Genomic DNA, 22,257 nt, shown 5'->3' with positions numbered 1-22,257 from the left:
GTCCCTTGCCGCAGCGCCACAGCCAGTCTGTGTCCAAGGGTCCCCTCCATTGCAGATGCTGACTACCTCGCCAGGCCAGTATCTTCTGCGCCTGTGCATGGCCAGGAGAATTCTACGCAGGTGCAGTACTTCTGCGCCTGTACGCACAGGTGCAGTATATCTGCGCCTGCACAGAACGCTCCAGGTAAGTATATTTTGTAGGGTTTTTTTTTTAACTACAGGACCTGTCCTTTAAAGAGAACCCGAGGCGGTGCGGGGGGGGGGGGGGGGGGGTGTCAGATGGGACACAGAGGCATGTTCTCTGCCTCATGACATGCCTACGTGTCCCCAAGACACATCTCTCTGCCCCCCCCCCCCCCCACCGCCGCGTCATAGCCCCCTGAAATTAGTGGCAATATTTGTAGCCATTTCAGAGGGTAATGGGAGGAGAGAGATTCCCTGCTCAAATGCCCACTGGGGGCATTCCTGCAGGCTTTCCAGAGCTGCCATTGGGCAACTCTCTCTCCCTGGCCCCGCCCCCACCTCCCTACATGCTGAGAAAGAGATCTCTCTCTTTCCAGCGTCATGATCCCAGAGGTCACGGAAATGAAACCAAGCCAGTGCACGCCAACGGAGCCGCAGACCCCCCTCGGATCAGGTAGCCTAGGTCCTCTCTAGGGCTCGTTATAAGATAATCAGATATCTTTAGCCTTATGCTTTTCCAGAGGCAGCTGAACTGCACACTTGTGGGCCTGATCTGCCTTCTAGCTGCCAGCCACCAGCACCTTTCGGCTGCAATTTCATGCAGCCAAATGGCAGAGTTTGGTAACACCACACATGTCCCGTTTGACACACGGTGTCGTTACCCTTTAGCAAAAACTGAGGATAGGAACTGCTGCACTTAAATATAACGTCATAGGGGGCTGCCTGTCCATCATCTGTGGTAAGCATTAGCAAGTGCCTAGCCAGTGAACAGGCACAGCTGACAGGCAGAGAATTCACCGCCTTTAGCCTCCCATGTCTTTCACCTTACAGAAATGCCTGCTTGGCCGTGCTAAGTGTTATGTTCTATTCTATGGAGAGCGGAAAGGAAGAAGAGAGAGAATCACTTTGGTGGAGAAAGAACAAGTACTGCCAAAAATTATCCAAAATGGTCACTTTCCTCTGAACTGGGTTGCCACAAAATGCAGGACACCTGTATGGATTTTTTACCTGATCTGATCACAAGTCCACTCCTGTGTAAAAAAAATCTTTAGTTGATTTGTACATTGCATCAGCTGTAACCCATTCTTATTCTTTATATTATTGTACAGCGCCAAGGAAGATGCTGGCGCTATATAAATCATGATAATAATAAATGCCAGATCCAGGAGACACCAGTCAAATGTTTTCACACGGCATCACATTTCAACCCACATTCTGTTTTGAATAAGATCTGTAGCAGAAATAGTAAGTCAGCAAACCAGGTTCTATTCTGTGCCGATTGTGCTCTAATAAGTATGAGACCCAAAAATAAAATGGCGCACAAACTATTCACCAGAATTATGTTTTATAAAATAAAAGCATTTTTTCAGATTGCAGCATTTATAAAAGTGGTGGTCACCCGAAAATCAAGTCTTTTCAGTGTGACCGACAATTTTTATTATCGATTTATATAGCGCCATCCTCTTCCATGCCCATTGCTTACCAGCACTGACTGCCACTTTACAAATGCCCATATACAGTCACTTTCATCGTGACAATATTCATAGGGAAAATGAGAAAATAGTGGTGTTTGCTAGTAGTAACAGTACACAGGCAGAGCTTTCAGTGCAAGTAAATGGGGCTTTATGTCAACATTTTCATTGAATTACTGTACAGAAATTCTCCACTTTCTTAGACCCTATTTACAATCTGAAATGAAATTCGCTTGGCGATTGCAATTTTGCATTACTTTTTCCGTCTTTTTTTCGTCTATTGCATTTTGCGATTCCCTTTCTAGTGCATAACAATCGCAGTGAAATCGCTGGGAAAATGCTGCATGCGCTACTCGCAAACACACTGCAATCGCTGCAGTGAGAGTAATCCCATAGGATTAATTGTGCAGTGCTTGTGCAGCAGCACTTTGCTGATCATCGGTGATCACAGGCGCCCGCCAGTGATCGAGATCAAATCCCTTGAGTGACATTGCAGGTCCGAGGCTGTAAAGATACATTGCTAGCCTGCAGGCTAGAAACATGTTCTACTGCTATGTGGGACGAGACAAGATGAGACACAGAACAGTTATACTGAATTCTTCTCAAAGTGCCAGAGCTGCAGCCACTAGGGCATGCTCAGTAGGCAGTAGCAGTTGTAGGGAGTCTTGCCCAAGGTCTCCTTACGGAATCGGTGCTGGCTTACTGAACAAGAAGAGCCAAGATTTAAATCCTGGTGTTCTGTTTCAGAGGCAGAACCCTTAAAGCAGGGGTCGAGTCCTGCGTGAAAGCGGGTGGACGACGTCCACCTACTTTTTTCAGAGAGTTGACGTTGTCCACCCTAGCATGTGGAGAAGAGGCAGCACAGTGAAGGGGGAGCAGTGGGCAGAGCAGTGGGGGACATGTATACACCTGGCTACCTATTCTGGGGACAACTATACATAGCTACTTATACTGGGGACACCTATAGACCTGGCTACCTATACTGGGGGTACCTATTTTGGGGGAACTGCTGTCATTATCTGTATTTTGGGGAACAGCTGCTGCCAGATTACGTGTATTTTAGAGAACCGCTGCCAGATTGTGCATGTTGGGGGGACCACTGCTGCCAGATTGTGTATGTTGGGGGGACCACTGCTGCCAGATTACATGTATTGTGGGTGATTTGCTGCCAGGTTATGCGTATTTTGGGGAATTGCTTCCAGATTATGTGTATGTTGGGGGAACTGCTGCTGCCAGATTGTCTTTATTTTGGAGGAACCTCTGCCAGATTATGTGCATTTTTGGTGAAATGCTGTCAGATTACATCTATTTATGGGGATACACAATGGCAGAGCTCAAACTTCCCCAGCAGACCTTTTACACCACTGCTAAGTTCATGTATATTTGGCCCCATCCATGACCACGCCCACATGCTGCGTGACCACGCCCATTTCCGGCATGCCGCGTGGCGCAGGGATTTTTAGGGTGAGTCTACTCGCCTCTTTTTTCAGGACTAGACACCTGCCTTAAAGGGATCCTTAAGCTAGGAAAAAAAATAGTTTTACTCACCTGGGGCTTCTACCAGGCCCCTGCAGTAGTCCCGTGCCCTCGCAGTCACTCATGGTTCTTCCTGTCCCCCGCCGCCAGTTAGTTCCGTTTTCGTGGCCAGGCCTGTTGGCGAAACGAAAGTAGCTAGCGGCGGGGGACCAGAGGATCGATGAGGTAGAAGCCCCAGGTAACTAAAACTACATTTTTCCCCTGGCTTCAGTTCCTCTTTAACCAGTACACTGTCCAGGGCTGAAGGAGTAGCACATGAGTGATGTCATGTGGTGATCAGGCTGAGTGAGAACATTGTTCTTGTCCAGCCTCTGCCCAAGTCAATAGGCAGGGCTTATAGCTGGCAAAGGCGTCTGGAGCCATTGGGGGGTCACTGTACACATGCTAGTTTCATCTAGTATGTGTTCACAGCTTTAGGAATACCATAGGTTAGCATTTAAAATGCATACATTTTAACTCAGTAGTAGTGAGAGTGGTATCTGCATTAAAACTAATGTAAGCCAAACACAGAGTTGTAGGACCACACTGTGTTTCCCATTAATGGTGTTCACTCCATTGACATTCATTGCTTGCCAGTGTATTGAGATGTTAACAGCAAGGTTTGCAGGAAGCTCTTTATTGTGGTGTACATTGTTCTAGAGCTGAATTTGTACATGTGCAGTGTTGGAAGGTACTCTCTCACTTCTGGATAATGGAGCTCATTCCAATGACAAAAGAAAAAGTAGCAATTACTCAGCAAGCTTGCTTAAGCCGTAATTGTATGTTTCTAAGTGTATTATACTTCTCTGTAAGCTCCACTACAAGCCCTGGATCCTCTTCACATTGGATTATTCTCAGGCTCATAGGTGGTAAGTCTTCTCAAATAGGATTTCAAAAAAGGGAGGAAATGACTGTTTACTTTCTACAGTTCAGGGTACAAAAACCTGTTTTATACAAGGTTCTGAAGCCACAGCAGCCATCAATGGCCTGGGACATCTCAACTCTCACAGATTTAATGGAAACAATTTAGGGCTGTTTTCAACTGCAAATCCCAAAAATGCAATCCCGTAGTGATATGATGCCAATTTTTGCAGTTTTGCTGCATGCAATTGTCTGCCATTTTTGATTTTTTTGTATGGGATTGCATTTTGCAATTTTCATTGGATTGGCTAGGTAATAATGCATGTTTGTTCTAGATTACTGATAGCAGTTTTTGGATTGTATAGGCTGAGTGTGCTGCAGACCGCTCATCCCAGTCGTCCTCACACAAGTCACCTGCTATTCCTGCTGCTGGGTAGTGTGCAGCCTCATGTTCCCTTTAGCCAAGACAGAGAAAAAGACTGGACAACAGGAAGTAGCAAGCTTTTATGGGAAAAGTCACAGAAAATAGTACAGCACTGACTTTTTATCCGTAATTTTCCTTTGCACCTTTTACATAACCACAAATGCTAAAATTTTTTTAGAAGGCCGGACTTCTGTACTTGGACCTAAATCAACACTGATAAAAACAGGGTAAGGCTCTTTATATTAAAGGACACCTGAAGTGAGAGGGATATGGAGGCTGACATACTTGTTTTCTTTTAAACAATGCAGATTGCTGTCCTGCTGATCCTCTGCCTCTAATACATTTAGCCATAGACCCTGAACAAGCATGCAGATCATTTGCAAAAAGAAGACGGACTCCGGCACACTCCATACATTTCTTCTTTATTCAGCCACGACTCAGTACAAACAAATGCCCCCAGTCTACAGCTGTTTCGCGTGTGAGCACGCCTCCTCAGGACACGCAGATCATGTTTGACTCAAAGTTTGACTGGATTTCCCGGATGCTTGTTTCTGGTGGGCTAATTAGATGAAACCGCTATATTTCCGCACATCGCTGTGCCGATGATTTGGGCGCCACCATAGGCTGTAACTAAAACTCTGGTTATAGAAACGCTCAGTAACTAATTTGGGCGACGGCCATAGCCAGGGTTTTAATTCACAAAAAAACAAGGCAATTTGATTGCTGGCAATAGCCGGTACCCGAATCACGTCTCCCCCCCACCCGTTCAGTTGCTACAACTTCGAGGGGTAATAGTATTTAGCGCAGGCAGGCGTTTGGCCGCAGCAGGGTGAGCCGTCTATTGGCTTCATCCTAAACCCAAATTTGCCCGCACCATTTTTCAATGTACACAATTTAGACACTACTGATGTCTGAAAAATCAGCAAGACACCAGGCAACTAATATTGTTTAAAAGGAAATAAATATTGCACCCTCCATATCTTCTCACTTCAGGTATACTTTATTTTGCCAGGGTCCTTTAGAGGAAGTCACAATCTAATCTCCAGCATAGTCATAGAGTTTTGTAGACTAAAGACAATCTTTTTGCAGAGGGACCACTTATCTGTATGTTTTTGGGATGTTAGTCAATGGCAGCTCAGGACTACCAGTGAAGATGTGGGCAGCCTTGAGCTGAGTGAGGAGGGCTGCTATAGGAGCAAAGTAGATTCACTGGAATTCACGTGACGTTTGTACAGAAATGATTTACATTAAGCTGGTATTCCAAGGCTGCATGTTCTAGGCTAGGGCAATAAACTCAGAGAGTTAATAAAGGAAGATCATTGGAAGCTGTTTACTCATGGAGCACCAGCAAGCATTAGGCTGAGTGTAGCACTATCTAGATGCCAACCTCAGCTTAACAGCTGACAAAACATGGAAGGCGATTATCACACAGTGGTGGTCTGCTTGTTTCCTGTGGAAGGAGGGTGATGAATTTTGGTTGTGTACAGGGACGGTGATTCAACTGGTGATGAAGCTGATCAAAAAACAAATCAGTTATCTTCAATGAGAATATTGAAAGTCAAGTATTGTGAGGTTGTGGCAATACAAAATTATGACCCAGGGGAAAAATTGACACAATTGGTGACTGGCTATAAATCACAGGTTTCAATTATCACACACCAGTCAATGCAGTGGAGGCACCATAACCACAAAACTCCAGGCAGCCCTTACTGCTGGAAAGGAAATGGATACAGTTTCATGGTGGATTGCCTCCTAAAGGTGTGACCATCAGCATTGACCAGTGTTGTGACTCCCTATGAAGAAAACATGAACAAAAACAAGAGGCACAAGTGAGTTGCAATGCATTACACATGCAATACATTACCCTCTACTCATTGGTTGTAAAATGTACGCATGTAATTCTGCTTACAGCAGTTTAGTGCACACACCCCAATAATTCATTACTGTTAGTACCAGCAAAGGTAGTTAGGGATGGCAATTGTGGTGAAACAATTCCAAGTTGATACAGGATTATGGAAGTTTTGTATGGAAATGTATGCAGCTTGAAAATGGACCAATCAAATTCCATTATCATCATCTCATTGACCATCCCTAATCATTATTGTTGACACTGCTACTGCCACTAATAACACTACTATAATATCTGCAAGCTAGTGTAAACTTTACCTTATCTAGATGAGGATGAGCTGTACCTATGGTCAGTTTATCTTGGAGACTGTAAAGAAAAAAAAATAATAAAACCATCCAGTCTTAATTACCTTTACATTAGTATACAGTCTTATGTTTATTTTTTTTAATAACAATATGTTGTTATTAGCATTTGTTGCTGTATACAAAGTGAACAGCAGAAAAACAAACAAGCAAAAGGAAAAAAAAACATCTAGTGATCAATAGGTCACAAGATAGGAGGTCAGCACAGGGTGGCAAGGTATAACACAAAAGTTCAAAATACCCCCTTAACTGGGGAAAACCTATTAAATGAAGCCCATGGTGGGCTGGATTAAGTGTCCTGGCACTACTCATTGTCAAAGTTTGGAGGAGACTGAAGGTCCACCAGGGATCTCCTGCACCTTCCGGAAGTTTCTCAGAGCGGCACACAACTATCCTAAACTGCACAAACACTGGTTTCAAAATACACCTCCACAGTGAAAGAAAGCGCTTGTGGACAAGCACTTGTTTTCACTGTGTTAAGCAGTTTGGAAACTGTATCTGAACAGTTTGAGTCAAGACCACCATTAGTGATGGTCATGACTAGGAGAACTCCTGGAGAAGCAGGTGATCAGTTTGGTCAGGTGATTAGATATGCAAGTCTCCGATATGCTAGTCATGATCATGTGCTTAAAACAGGATCTGATCACACCAAATCTGAGCTTTGCAAATCTATCAGCTGACCAAGCAAATCTCCATGAGTTGTTCTCCTACATAGGGCCATCACTAGCCACCACAGGGGTAAGCTTTCTGGTTTTAATAATTGACTCATGGAGTCCATAGAATATAAAAAGGCCCGGGAATGGGGAACAAGGAGATCGCAGAAGACTGCGAGCAGCGCCAGGACACTTTTGAAATGGTAATCTAGCCCAACATGGGCTTCATCCATTATTTTTTTGTCCGCAGTTCAAGGGTACTTTAAACAATATAACAGTCTATAACTGAATGGTGAAAAAACACAGCCACTGATTAGCAGTTCTGCAGACAGAAACATGCTGTTGATGAGCAGTCAGAGGAGAGCAGTCAGAGGAGAATGATTAGACACATTGTGAATGATCTGATGGGAACTGTGCTGTTTGACACAGAAATTAGACTCAGGGGGACATAGGACTATGGTGTGTGCTCCTCTGAGGGACAGTTAGTGACAAGACTATATACTCTGGAAAACCCTGCGGAAGAAGACAGTGTTATATAAATACGAAATAAAATAACCGGAAATTAAATACAAGAAGGTTAATTGGAATTACCTTAAATTGACTGGATAATGCGCCAGGGACATAAGACTGTAAGCCACTTTGAGGGCCACTGATTAGACTAATTGCTGCAATGTTCTCTGGATAGCACTGGAGAATGTGTCATTGCTGTAAATGTGTCATAAAAATAATGGCACCATCAGTTTTGGTCTCAGGTACATGACTTGCTGGTAGAGGTGGTGGGCCCACAAATCCCCTACACAGCTGAAGCTATACTTCTTAACCATTTCGGGGACACTGAACTTAGTGAACATAAACGATTCCTCGCTAATTTGCTGTTATTTTACGCTAGGAGAGCAATAACCCTTGCCTGGAAAAAGCCGTAAGCTCCGGCAATCACTGATCTTAAATCTTGCGTGAACACACTTACCCATTTTTAAAAATATATATGAAAGACAAGGTTCTGTTAAGAAATTTTACAAAATCTGGAAGAAATGGTTGAAATTCTTTAATATTGATATCGAACACATCTTTTTGTTTTCTGCTGCATGTACCTCTTATTAATAATGATATGATGAGATGTCAACTTTATGGTGGGAGGGGTGTGGAGTGGGTTGACATAGGGGGAGACCAAGGTTGTTATTTGTTTTCTATTTAAGTTTTGGTGTTTGTTTGTCCTGAAAAAAAATCAATAAAATGGTCTTTCAAAAAATAAAAATAATGACACAGCAAGATTGTGTGAAGAGTTGCCATCCTTGAACATATAAAATATTCAATTGCCACAAAAAGTATCCAAACTACACAACTTAAGACAAAACAAGGCAGCTCTGTCCACTTGTGACTAAATATTGTCAAGCAGATTACAGTCACATGAATAGCAGAGTGCACTCATCTCCAGGGGGCTGGCAGGACTTCAAAACAAAACATCTGCAAGGACTAAGCAGATTTATGAGGGGTAAATTGGTAACAGTGGGCATAAAAGAAGGGAGGGAAAGTGTATGTGTAGACAAGCTGCTGGAGTGTATGAGACTCTGCAGGAACTGTGCTAGGAAGGGTGTCAAGTTTAATCCCGCGCAGCTGGTTCATCTTTAAAGAATTGCTTTAGCTATTTAGTGCCTGCACTGAGGGCAAATCCTGGCTAAGAAGAGAATGAAAGTGCCATTATTAAATAGCAGATTCAATGGGTCAGAAACATCTGCTAAATATTACATCCGTTAAAGAGACTCTTCAACTGAAATGAGCCATTACATCGATCTCCTTCTGGTGTAAAGTTATAATGGCTTAAGCTCAACACACACCATACAATCTTGGTTGTTCAATCTTACCACTTTCATGTAATATAAGAGCTTATCCAATCAATCATTCAAGGTATTTTCAATTTGTTGGCCCTTATACTACATAGATTTGGTAAATCTGTACAACCAAGATTGTATGGTGTGTGTTGAGCCTTACTGGAAGCCAGCACTTCCGGCACATAGCCCTGCCCCCTTGCTTTTGAGCACCATGGCGTTCTCTGCATCGAAGATACAGAGTGCCAAGAAAGCGCCACACCACTCGGCAGCAAGGGGATGGGGCTACACGCCAGAAGCGCTGGCTTCCGGGGCTCAGGGGGTGACTTAAGAGCTAACGACCCTGTAAGTCATAACTTTCACCAGAAAGGGATTGATGTAATGGCTAATTTAGCTGAATGGTCTTCAGTCAGTAAATGATTGACACAACACAAACGGATCTAGTTTTATTCATATCTGTATGCTACTCTAGTGAAAATGTGATTGAAAGGACTACTTTGCACGTGTTTTACTGCTCAGTTCAGTATAAAAATTGTCAACTTGCAACCAATGTGTTTGAAAATTTCCATCGCATTTAATCCAAATTTTCATGAACTCCAATCTTTTAGATATGCAGTTTTCCCTATTGGTAATTATTATTATTATTTTAACGAACACAGCAGAGTAGTGGTAGTGGCTGAGGGCCTTTCACACTGGCGCAGTGCGTTGCGGCAAATTGCCGCACTGTTTCTGCAGCCTAATGAAAGTCTATGGGATAGTTAATACTTCCCACGTTTTGGTAAGCTGCACCAGAAGTGCCTGATTTAACGCTAGCGCATACCTACGTTACTGAGCGGCTCCTGCAGCGACCTGTTTCGGCCCTGAATTCATGTTAGTCTATGGTGACACAGGCTTCTTTAACCACCCTGGCGTTCTATTAAGATCGCCAGGGCGGCTGCATGAGGGTTTTTTTTAAATAAAAAAAAACTATTTCATGCAGCCAACTGAAAGTTGGCTGCATGAAATCCCACTAGATGGCGCTCCGGAGGCGTTCTTCTGATCGACTCCGGCGGCCAAAAATAACACGGAAGGCCGCAATGAGCAGCCTTCCGTGTTTGGCTTCTCCTGCATACCCGAAGCAGGAAGTGACTGCAAGCGTGCGCCACTTCCTGCTTGGCCGAATGCCAGACAGGGAATACAGTGTACTAACGCGGTATTACCTGAAGGCCTGTTTTTGGCGGTGCGGCGGGCAGGCCTCACTGCAACGCTAATGCCAATATGCAGTGTTAAACCAGTCTGAATGTATATTATAGCTGCCTAATTAGCACTGACATCCACTTTACAAAAAAACTTCTATACAGTTTCTCTTGTGTTTACTAACCATTCTGTCTGAAGCAAGCCTTAAGATAAAGTGAAGAGACGTATGGCATAATAAGATTTTTTTTTTTAATTTTTGCATTGTAAGGATTAGTAATCTAGGGCTATAAATCACAGTTTATCTGCAGTTTGAGAAGCTAGGCTGTAGCATCTCACAAATAACTGAATACAAATAAAAAAGAAAAACACTTCTAAGGGCAGGAACACTTTAAAAGTTCAGTAGGTCACCATAAGGCTCGGGTTCTCACTATGCCAGACCCAGCTGGAGCTGTAGTTAATCTGAATGGTACAGATACACTGTGCTTAGCTGGAGGTCCATTGCAGCATTCATTGCACTCATCAGTGGATGTGTGTCATTCTATCAGATGTATGGCAAGCTAACTAAACTTTCTGACACACAGGATGTGCATTTGCGCAAAATCGCTAAGGTAGTAGAAAAGGCTAGAGTTTTTGCCAATAAGGAAAATCTATGGGCCACATGTATAAACACATATAGAGATACGCAGAGGAATGCAATTTTACATGGTTGCATTTTTTTTTTATAAATAGGATGCTGTATTTTACTCCATTGATAAAAGTAAAATATTAAAAATTGCAAACTTACCAAAATGCATGAAAAACACAATTTCACCCAAAAATTAAAAATGCACATTGCTTTAAACGCATGGTTTTTCCCACTGCCTACTGTGCTCCTAGCCTCAGACATCAACAATCCCATTGATTAACATGGCCTGGTAGTTCTAATACATTTCTGTGCTGAATTAAAACTGACAGCACTCTTACTGGCTCGACATTTTATGAGATTTTTCCGATGACCGGCAATTTTTTGCATGGCAAGCGATCGTTTCCACTATCTTACAATGTGGGTACCCGCATACGATTAAATGAAAAACCTTTTGCAACACGCAGCGATTATGACAGTCACATAAGATCGGATTTTTAAGATCCCCGTTGACAATCGGTTGACCTCTCGATCTCGCTCGTCAGGTGTTCCCGCGGGTAGAAAGATGGACTGGGGAATGCTTGTTCGTCAAGTGTTGTCACTGTGAGGTTCCTTGATTCTTCTTTGTATTCTGGTGAGCATACAGCTTTAGAGACTATGATCTGAAGCTGTTAGAAGCAGATGATCAGTACACCAACCGGTCAAGCAATATACTTTAAAGCAAGTCTGGAAACAGAATACACTGTAATCACCACTGTGCATCCACCATAGTTAGCCAGGGTTCCATGATCATACTTTCTAGATTCCACCCAGCAACTTGTTACAGAGTAATAGCCTAGGCAAATCAGAAAACAAAACCAGCAGTACCTGCTTCCAGACAGACTGTCAAAAGCATGCAGATCCAAAATCTCTGATAAATCCACCCTAAAAGTGAGTAAACAGAATGTTAAAATTAAAATCCTATAGACATTAGCTGTAAAAATGTAAAAGACTATAAAATCTGGGTAATGTCTGGTCTTTCTTACATAATATGCAGATTAAGGGGACAATCATACCAGCAGCAGAGCAGAGTGGTACGCACTCTACGCTACCATACACTGCCCCCTAACTGCTGCTACCTCAGGATCTCCCTCATTTGCATGGTGCTGTTAAGGCCTATGGCAGTGTGGTGCCTTTTTCACTTGCATGGAAAGAGTCTGTGCCACAGGGCACACCATCATAGGCAGTAGCAGTGAGTAAAATGCCATATTTGTGATCGCATGATTAGGGCATTACTTAAATATTTACATCTCTTCCTCTATGTCCTCGTAATTATGCAGCCTTGTTTAATCTGTTAACAGCCCTACAGGTATTATCTTGAGCTAGATCAGTGGTCCTCAAACTAAGGCCCATGGGCCAAATGCGGCCCCCTGAGGCTTTTTTAACGACCCTCCACTCACAGAACGTATTACTTATAGATACGGTCCACTCCATCTCTAAATATCGGTGGCCTGTATATAGAATAGCAGTGCTGGTACCACCCATCCACAGGGAAGCCAGTGAGCAGTAATTCGCTGGTTTCTAATCCAATTCCGCATCAAGTGACCCTGCTGTTCAATTGGATGGCAGGTTGTCACTTGAGTATGCTTCAATGTCTGGCGCAAAGAGGTTTTGTCAGGTGTCCCGTGAATAAATGGCTGCTGCTGGGGGGAGGTGTGTGTGTGTGTGTATACAGTGTGTGTGTGTGTGTGTGTGTGTGTGTGTGTGTGTGTGTGTGTGTGTGTGTGTGTGTGTGTGTGTGTGTGTGTGTGTGTGTGTGTGTGTGTGTGTGTGTGTGTGTGTGTGTGTGTGTGTATAGAGGTAGAAAATGTGCAGTTCATGCAATTATTGGAGAAAGGAGGTCGTTTTGGGGCAGGGGGCTTTTAAAATATGTATTTTGAACACTGATTGCTTTGTGTGTGGGGGACTGTTTTTCAGACTGCTGAGAAAAGTAGTTAACAGGTGGAGGTGATAACTTTTTGGTGGCATAGTATCTGCACATGCTGTGTTGGGAGACATATCTGCACATGCTATGCTGGGGGCATACTATCTGTACTTGCTGTGTTAGGGGGTATAATATATTCACATGCTGTGTTGTGGGGCATACTACCTCCACATGCTATATTGGGGGCATAATATCTGCACATGCTGTGTTGGTGGCATACTATCTGCTTTGGTTAAATGGGAGACATAAGGGCTGCTCATGTTAACAGGTAATAGTTTACTCTGCCTAGGTTCAATGTAATGTTTTCTACATCATTTTATGTATACTCCGGTCCCCCAGCAGTCTTAAGTATGTTGACCCGGCCCTTGACCGAAAAAGTTTGGGGACTCCTGAGCTAGATAATGTGTGCCAGGGTGTATTCCAATGGCATAAGCCATTTTGCTGCCTAATACAGCTATGCAGAGCGGGGCAGGGAGCTTTTTTTTCCCCTCTATTCCCGGGCAGCTGAATCGGATTCTCCTCTCCTCCACCTGCAGCGCTGTAAGGCCGACATCCTATTCTGAGTTCCGATCACATGATATGACATATGATCGTAACCCAGCAGATGGTGTCAGTGTTGCAGCGCTGCCCGGTGGTGGAAGATACTCTTCCATCACCCCTTTTCCATCACCAAGCTGCGCTGCAACACTGACACCATCTGCTGGATTACAATCATGTCATATCATGTGATCGGAACTCAGAAGAGCATGCCGGCATTACAGCGCCACAGGTGGAGGAGAGGAGAAGCCAATCCAGCCAACCAGAATATGTAACTATGACAGCTCACTGCGTCGCTCTGCATACCCTCCCAGGCTGGGGGAGGCACACTTTCCCAACAGGAGAAAAAAAATTGGCTCTGCAGCGAGCATATAGCTTTGCTATATGTGGCTGTTAAAGGGTTAATACAGCAGGCAGTAGGATGCAAAATGAACAAATCCATACAAAGCAAATAAAATCCCAGTCTAATGAACTGGTACTGATTGAGGGAAAATTCTGTCTTGTTGTATCCTGAGTGTTACCCTATTAATAAATGCACAGCAGTTGTCTAGTTGTGCTTTTCAGCTTCTGTGTGGCATTATGCTGCAGTAACGTTTAATTAGAAAATTGTTTTTTCACGCAGCCTGCACTTCTTAAATGCAGGAAGGACACTGCTGACAGAGTACTCTAATGAAGCATTAAATACATCGATTTCAAATTAAACAAAAACTTAGAAAAGCAGCTTGAAGGTGTGCCATGTAAGCGAACATGACAGCTTGTCCTGAAACTGAGCAAAGTCCCGCCAGCAGAGTTCCGATCAGTGAGCCGCTGGCTGCAGGACAAGGCATTCATTGCATGCCCCAAAACGTATAATAATCTGTGCAAAACCAAGCAACAGGCCAATTAATGCTCAGTGCATGTTAATAAACTCTTTAGATGGTATAATTCAAGCAGAACAATACCAGAACAAGAAGCATCGTCCTATGGATGGTTACATTTGAAACCTATATTATTTTAAGAGCATGGGCAGTTTCAAAGGGTTCAAGTGGTCCACTACAAGCCAATTAGGCCTGCTGCATAAAATTCCCCCGCCTGCCCATGTGTGTGGCAACGGCCATGCCCGTTTACTCAGCGCCTAACACGGACGCAATTTTATGGGCTTTTATTTGGTAGGATATCAGGTGGGGAGTTTATATCTTCTCCCTTTGTTTGCGTGGGTCTCCTACGTTTTTCTCCCGTATAATATACAGATAAAATTAAATGGCATTACCCTAGATTGGCCCTAGACCAGGCATGGGCAAACTTGGCCCTCCAGTTGTTAAGGAACTACAAGTCCCACAATGCATTGCAGGAGTCTGACAGCCACAGTCATGACTCATAAAGGCAAATGCATTGTGGGAATTGTAGTTCCATAACAGCTGGAGGGCCGAGTTTGCTCATGCCTGCCCTAGACTATGATAGACATTTAGTCTTATACAAACTTCGCCTGCCGTTAATGTTCCAAGAATTTCACTTCCAGCTGGTTGAGAGTGTTCGCTACCACATTTCCATATGTACACGTTATCCTAGGTTGTGACAGCGCTCCTCTTGATGTAATCTATAAATTCAAAATAGAAAACTCCACATGCGTTACTGTTATAATGCTATTACAATAACATGCAGCCACCCTTGCATGCAATGTGAATCCCAGTTCACATATAAACACAAATAAAACAGAATAAAGCGTAATACAGCCTTGACAATTAGCGTATTTGGCCTGCGCACTTAAGCCCACTCACTTGATCCACTCCTTGATATTCTGTTTTATTTGTTTTTATATGTGAACTGTGGATTAAATACTGGATTTATACTTTTGGAAAACTGGAGCAGTGGAATCTGTTGCCATTGGAGTTTATACGCTAGACCCACCTGGATTCTGAGGTGGTGTCAATCTAGTGAGCTGCTATACCGGAGGGGTGTTTGTGGTTTGAGACACGGAGTGGAGCACAGTGATTCACATTGCACGCAAGGGTGGCTGCATGTTATTATTATAGCATTATAACAGTAACGCACTATGTGGAACTTTCTATTTTGAATTTATAGATTACATCAAGAGGAGTTGATGATTGAAAACAACTGTGAGCTATTACAACATTGTATTTTGTTGCATTAATGAGACTTAAAGCACCCTATCGACATTCAATGATTATTGGATCATTGAATATAATGATATAAAAACAATTATACACATCAATATTATAATATGATTATTATACAGTCCAAAAAACAATCTAAGTGCTGCGGAAGAGGCCAGGGCTGTGGAGTCGGTCCGAAAATCCACCGACTCCGACTCCGCCTCCTCAGTTTAGGATTCCACCGAATCAGACTCCGACTCCTCGACTCCGACTCTAATTTGCATATTACAATTTTGTTGATTAAAAGTATATAACATGAAATTCGTCTCTTAACTGCCAACGCTTAGGAATTTTACAAGACAACTGAAGTGAGAAGGATATGTAGACTACTATATTTATTCCCTTTAGACTAAAACTAGTCCTTGGTAAGAGTACTTGTAAAAGGTACTAACCGGAACAAAGAACATCTATCAGGCCCTAGGCAATGTTAGTGTGGGTACATGTAAGAATGATGTGCAGGTACTCTGCAGGGGAATGAGGAGATTCTTCCACTATTACACATTCTTCATGCACAATCTGAACAAGGTTTATGGGTGACAGACAACACCTCTGTGTTCAATGTGCACAGCATTCTCAGTGGATTCCCTGCAGCTCTGTGGCGAGTGCATATGTAGAGTATAGTACTACTGTGCAACAAAGTAAACCTGAGCCAGATGAAATTAAAGTTTTATACATACCTGGGGCTTCCTCCAGCCGCCTTCAGGATAATCAGTCCCTCGTTGTCCTCCTCCACCACCTGGATCTTCTGCTATGAGTCCAGGTACTTGAGCCAGTCGGGCGTAGTGCGCATGCACACACTCCGCCGCCAGGAGCATACTACACCTGTGCAGCACTATTGCGCAGGTGCAGAATGTTCCTGGCTGTGGGAGCGGCAGCGCTGGCTGGCTGAATTACCATGACTCATAGCAGAAGATCCGGGTGGTGGAGGACAGCGAGGGACTGATTAGCCTGAAGGGGGCTGGAGGAAACCCCAGGTATGTATAAAACTTTACTTTTCATCCGTCTCAGGTACCCTTTAATTTGTAGTCACCAAACCAAATTTTAATAACATATCAAATTATTTGATTTCAGTGCATACATTTGCATAAATCAGCATCAGTGCAGAATTATTTCCATCTCATTGACCATCTCTATTAGTGACACAGCTACACATCAGGCTTTATTCTTACAGCATAGATGTTATTTAGTATATATAAGAGATTCCTGTGTACACATCATATATACAGTCACAATCAGATATGTATATCTGACCTTAAAAATACGGGGACTGCTTTATTGAAGCAGCACAAGTAACTAATTTTGATTGGTTTATTTCATTTTTGTGGACTAAGCACAGCTATTACTGCATATATACTGTATATATACATTATTTTTAATGACTATTATCTGAGAAATAGAACATTTTATCATATTTTCTATTTTAATTACAGTTACAAATTCATTAGGAGTCGGAGTCGGTGAATTTTTTCCCGACTCCGACTCCAGGCACCCAAAATTGCCCGACTCCACGACTCCGACTCCACAGCCCTGGAAGAGGCAAGCACCACATAAATGCATAACTACTCCCTACTCCCCCTCTCCATGGGAAGTTTCACCTAAACTGAGCTCATAGGATTATGTATGTTTAATTATTAAGGCTTTACTTACTTTTGCTACATGCAGATATGTCATTGGATTTATTTTTTCAATAACTACAAAGTCAAATATAATTTATTTTTTAACTAAGTATTGTATGCTTTATGTAGTTTAAGGACTTGTTTAAAATCAGATGATTTTTTTTAGGTCCCATTAAAAATAAATAAAGGGTTCACAAGCTTTAAAGTGAACCAGAGACGAAGTACCCTCATGTATTTTACCATATCTATCAGTGGGAACATTACAGAAAAAAAAATACCCTGCTCTCATTCTTCACTGTTCAGCTTGCTTCTTATCAGCCCTAATAAAATCCCCGACTGAGCATTCACTCTGGCTTTGCTATAATGACTCAGCTATAATGATTCCTGAGCAGAGCCAGAAGGGAGCGGGCTTGGGCTTGAAAAGACATCAGAGAAGACAGATTAAGCTATAATGATTCCTGAGCAAAGCCAGATTGAATGGTCAGTCTGGGATTTTATCAGGGCTGATAACAAGCAAGCTGTGCAGTGCAGCATGAAACAGAGAGCAGGGTAGGTGTTTTCTCTAATGTTCCCGCTGATATATATGGTAAAATGCATGAGGGTGCTTCGTCTCTGGTTCACTTTAAGCACTGCTAGTCCTCACGCCATTATAAATAGGCTTCACAATTAGAAAGTAATACCTCTAGTTCAGACAAGATAGGCATGCTACTAAAATAAACTGCTACCTTGATCTGTGAGTTTTCAAGATTTTCACAAGTCCATTTATTGACCTATAAAAGGCAACAAAAGAAGACAGGTTACAAGTGAATACAATGGCTGACAGGTGAGCACCTGCTCAGCAGCCTTCAAATCTCAGTTAGCAAATGAAAGCTAAGGACAACTGAAGTGAGAGGTGCATGGAGGCTGCCATATTTATTTCCTTTTAAGCAGTACCAGCTACCTGGCTACCCTGCTGATCCTCTGCCTCTAATACTTTTAGACACAGACCCTGAATAAGCATGCACTAGATCAGATGTTTCTGACATCGTTAGATCTGACAAAATTAGCTGCATAACTGTTTTTGGCGTTATTCAGACACACCGGCAGCCAAAGAGGTCAGCAGGGTGGGCAGGCAAATAGTAATCATTAAAAGGAAAAAAATATGGCAGCTTCCATATCCCTTCACATTCACAAATACATACACTCAGCAATCTGTGACACAGACGGCAAAACAACTACCAACGATGTTAAAGGGGTACTATGGTGCAAAATTGTAACATTTAAAATATGTGCAAACAAACAAATAAGAAGTACCTTTCTTCCAGAGTAAAATGAGCCATAAATTACTTTTCTCCTATGTTGCTGTCACTTACAGTAGGTAGTAGAAATCTGACAGAAGCGGCAGGTTTTGGACTAGTCCATCTCTTCATAAGGGATTCTCAGCAAGGCTTTTATTCTTTATAAAGCTATTCCCCAAAAAAGGATTTAAAACAATGATGCTGGCCAGCTTCCCTGCTCGCTACAGTTTTTTGGCAGTTGGACAGAGCAACTGCCATTCACTAAGTGCAGTGGGAAAGTTCAAAACGCTCTACACCCTCAAATCAGACCAGCAGGTGCAGGACCAGGAAAGCCAAGCCAATTCTCAGATATGCATAGAAAGATCCGCAGACCAAGTGCTGGTAGAAAAATGCTGTTGTTCTTTATTCAAAAGATTCCACATGACATGGCAATAAAACCACAAGGTTCAACTGACGCGTGTCGGGCTTACAATCTGCCCTTAGTCATAGTTAAAAGTGAACCTGCAAGGGGAAGGCTTTATGTAGGTGGGAGAAGAACAAGCTCCACCCCATACCTCAACCAGCCTTCACCTTAAAGGAGACATATACAAATATACATTGTACATAGATACATAAGAAAGTATTCAAAATATCTAAGATTATAAAGCGGATTAAAAGGTTATCTGTATAAAAAATCATCTCTGGAAAAGACAATGTGCCTCAAATTGCCCACAAAAAAGGTTTCTAAATAAAGGAGGGGAGAGAGCGCCTGAGTCCCAAGAGAGGGTGAAAAGGAGGGAAATAGCAAAAATTAGTGATCATAGACTAAACTCAGATCCCAGCGTGTGTTGAGACCCTTTGGGATGCGAAGGGTCTCAACATGCGAAGGGGGACGAGACCCTCCCGTCTCGTCCCCCTACCTGGTTGGCAACAGTGGGATCTTATCCCTGCGGGTTCACAACCTGCCACTATTGTCACTGCCATAAAAAGGGATCTTCCATTGTTTCTTTTGCCACTGGTACTAATTTCCCCATCAAACAGTATGTGAATTGTGATACCAAGTACGTTATTTATGTTATTTTCTGCACTATGTGCCACTTACAATATGTGGGGTGTACCACCCGCAATTTGAGAGCCCGCATTGCCGAACATTATTGCGGTACAAATTGGAACACCTTCAAAAAGTCGGTGGTTTCCAAACATTTTCAAAACGTACATAAAGGTGATCTTTCCTGTTTTGTTTTTCAGGGGGTTGAACGGGTGGTGAGTCCCAAGAGAGGTGGTGATATTTATAAGTTGCTTTTGAGGCGAGAAGCATATTGGATCTATAAGATGGACACTCGCATCCCAAAGGGTCTCAACACACGCTGGGATCTGAGTTTAGTCTATGATCACTAATTTTTGCTATTTCCCTCCTTTTCACCCTCTCTTGGGACTCAGGTGCTCTCTCCCCTCCTTTATTTAGAAACCTTTTTTTGTGGGCAATTTGAGGCACATTGTCTTTTCCAGAGATGATTTTTTATACAGATAACCTTTTAATCCGCTTTATAATCTTAGATATTTTGAATACTTTCTTATGTATCTATGTACAATGTATATTTGTATATGTCTCCTTTAAGGTGAAGGCTGGTTGAGGTATGGGGTGGAGCTTGTTCTTCTCCCACCTACATAAAGCCTTCCCCTTGCAGGTTCACTTTTAACTATGACTAAGGGCAGATTGTAAGCCCGACACGCATCAGTTGAACCTTGTGGTTTTATTGCCATGTCACGTGGAATCTTTTGAATAAAGAACAACAGCATTTTTCTACCAGCACTTAGTCTGCGGATCCTTCTATGCATATCATTCACTAAGTGCATTTAAAAATAAATATATCCCTGAGAATCCCCTATAAAGAGATGGACTAGTCCAAAACCTGTCGCTTCTGTCAGATTTCTACTACCTACTGTAAGTGACAGCAACATAGGAGAAAATAAATTTATGGCTCATTTTACGCAGGGAAAAACATACTTATTTGTTTAGGTTTGCACATATTTTAAATTTTTTTCGCCATAGTGCCCCTTTAAAATGAAGGATGTTAGTTTCCCCCTACAAAAAAATTGATTGTTATGACAGTTCATCTCGACACATTCGTCTCCTTAGCAGTAGTTCCTACTCATCAATGCCAGTCAGCACACAAGCAGATACTTCATGCATCTAGCAAAGGAAAGCACATGTCAAACAATCTGTTGCTGTGTGTATGCATTTTTGAGTGCATAAGAGACTATGCTTGGGAGCTGAAACAAACCGGGCACGTTCGACCATTAGGGGCGCTATTGTACATAAATACATTTTTAAATAATGTACATTAAAAAAAAATCTTTATGTAACATAAAACTGAAAGAAGTAAAATCATGAGTGGAAATGTAAAAGCTGGCTAAAATCCACTTATTGATGTCTTGCTTTTTCGTCAGCTTCCAACAGGCTGCTCACTCCCCAGCAGGAACACAAAATGCACCTGGAACAGATCACACAGTTTACCTCCATTGTACTGGGATTGTACACTCTGACATGCAAAGTATAGTGGAGGGAAACAGCTACATGCAGGTGTCTGTGACATAGCCACTGACATATTTGCACCTTTTTCCTCATAAAAGGTGTCCCAATAGGGTGTATTCACACAGTGTGTTGCATAATGCACGTGTTATGTGTGTAAACCTCAATGGACAATGTGCGTATTATACAATGCACGTTAAATCTAAGCCAGCATGCAGCAAGTTAGAATACCACAATTTGTTACAACGCAGAGATGTGAACAGGCCCATAGAATTGACATGCAGAATTATTCTGCAATGTAATGGATATAGTGTAAATCAGAGGTGCCCACATGTTTTTGGCTAGTGAGCTTTTTTAGGAGCACACTTGTATATACAGAATGGAAAATGTAGTGGGGTCAGGATCTACCAAGAAATCCTTTGCGATCTACCTAATGGGCACCCATGGTGTAAATGCACAGTTAAAGCGGACCTGAACTCTTGCACAGGAGAGAAGGATAACACAGAAAAAAAAACCTGTATGTGTTTATAGAGAACTGCCTCTCCCTTCTCAGCAAGTAATGAGCTAGTGTAATTTGAGCTCCCAGCTGTCTGCCGCGTTGAGATCTAATATGTAAACACAGTTTAACCCTTTCTGTGCTCCCAGCAAACCATTAAAACAAAGTAACTACACCACAGCATCTCTGAAGGAGCTCTAGAAGCTGTAACAAAAATGTTTTTTCTGTAAAGGTTATTATGCTGTTGCTTATCTTTTAGAGCAGAGAGGAAGTTCTGAATACAGATAAGTGCAGTTAAAAAGAATTGTCTCTGTGCCTCTATGCACACCACTGCTGTTTTTACTGAAAATAACCTCTATTTTTGAACAGCCATATGCTCAGTTACGATTACACGCTGGTATTGCCACTAGTACATAAGCCTGACACTCATTTCCTTTCCAGTGTCATACAGTAGCTTTTATGAGTTCTAAACACTTAGAACACTTTATTAGGAGCGTTATGGTACTACTGACTGGGGCCTCCCTTGTTCTCAGAACCTCCAGTCTGGCCCATGCTGACATGTTTGCATCATGCCATTTCTGTGGTTTTTAAGCATTTTACTGGTAATGTTAAACAGAATGGAGAAGTCTGAGGAAATTCTTACAATATGTAGTAATTGTCCATTATTAAACTCTAGAAACGATATGTTCTATGCGAGAATACCTGGTGATCAGCATTTACAGAAATTCTCCACCATGTGCCACAAATCCCAAGCATCACA

The 22,257-nt window shown here is 42.5% G+C and overlaps 1 protein-coding gene across 3 annotated transcripts in view; it reads right to left on the bottom strand.

The window, feature by feature from the left end:
* The window catches only part of LOC137518296 (zinc-regulated GTPase metalloprotein activator 1A-like), a 111,076-nt gene that overhangs the window by 12,001 nt on the left and 76,818 nt on the right, over positions 1-22,257 (bottom strand). For all 3 annotated transcript variants that reach the window (XM_068235969.1, XM_068235960.1, XM_068235976.1), the window contains 3 exons: positions 17,938-17,982; positions 11,811-11,867; positions 6,622-6,670 (listed from right to left, as the gene is read on the bottom strand). In XM_068235969.1, the coding sequence (XP_068092070.1) occupies positions 6,622-6,670; positions 11,811-11,867; positions 17,938-17,982 (151 nt within the window). The remainder of the gene's footprint in view (positions 1-6,621; positions 6,671-11,810; positions 11,868-17,937; positions 17,983-22,257) is intronic.

The sequence above is a fragment of the Hyperolius riggenbachi genome, chromosome 1 (assembly GCF_040937935.1).
Source record: "Hyperolius riggenbachi isolate aHypRig1 chromosome 1, aHypRig1.pri, whole genome shotgun sequence".
NCBI classification, from domain to species: Eukaryota; Metazoa; Chordata; class Amphibia; order Anura; family Hyperoliidae; genus Hyperolius; species Hyperolius riggenbachi.
The sequence above is the reverse complement of the archived record's forward strand: the minus strand, read 5'-3'. Positions and strand labels throughout refer to the sequence as shown.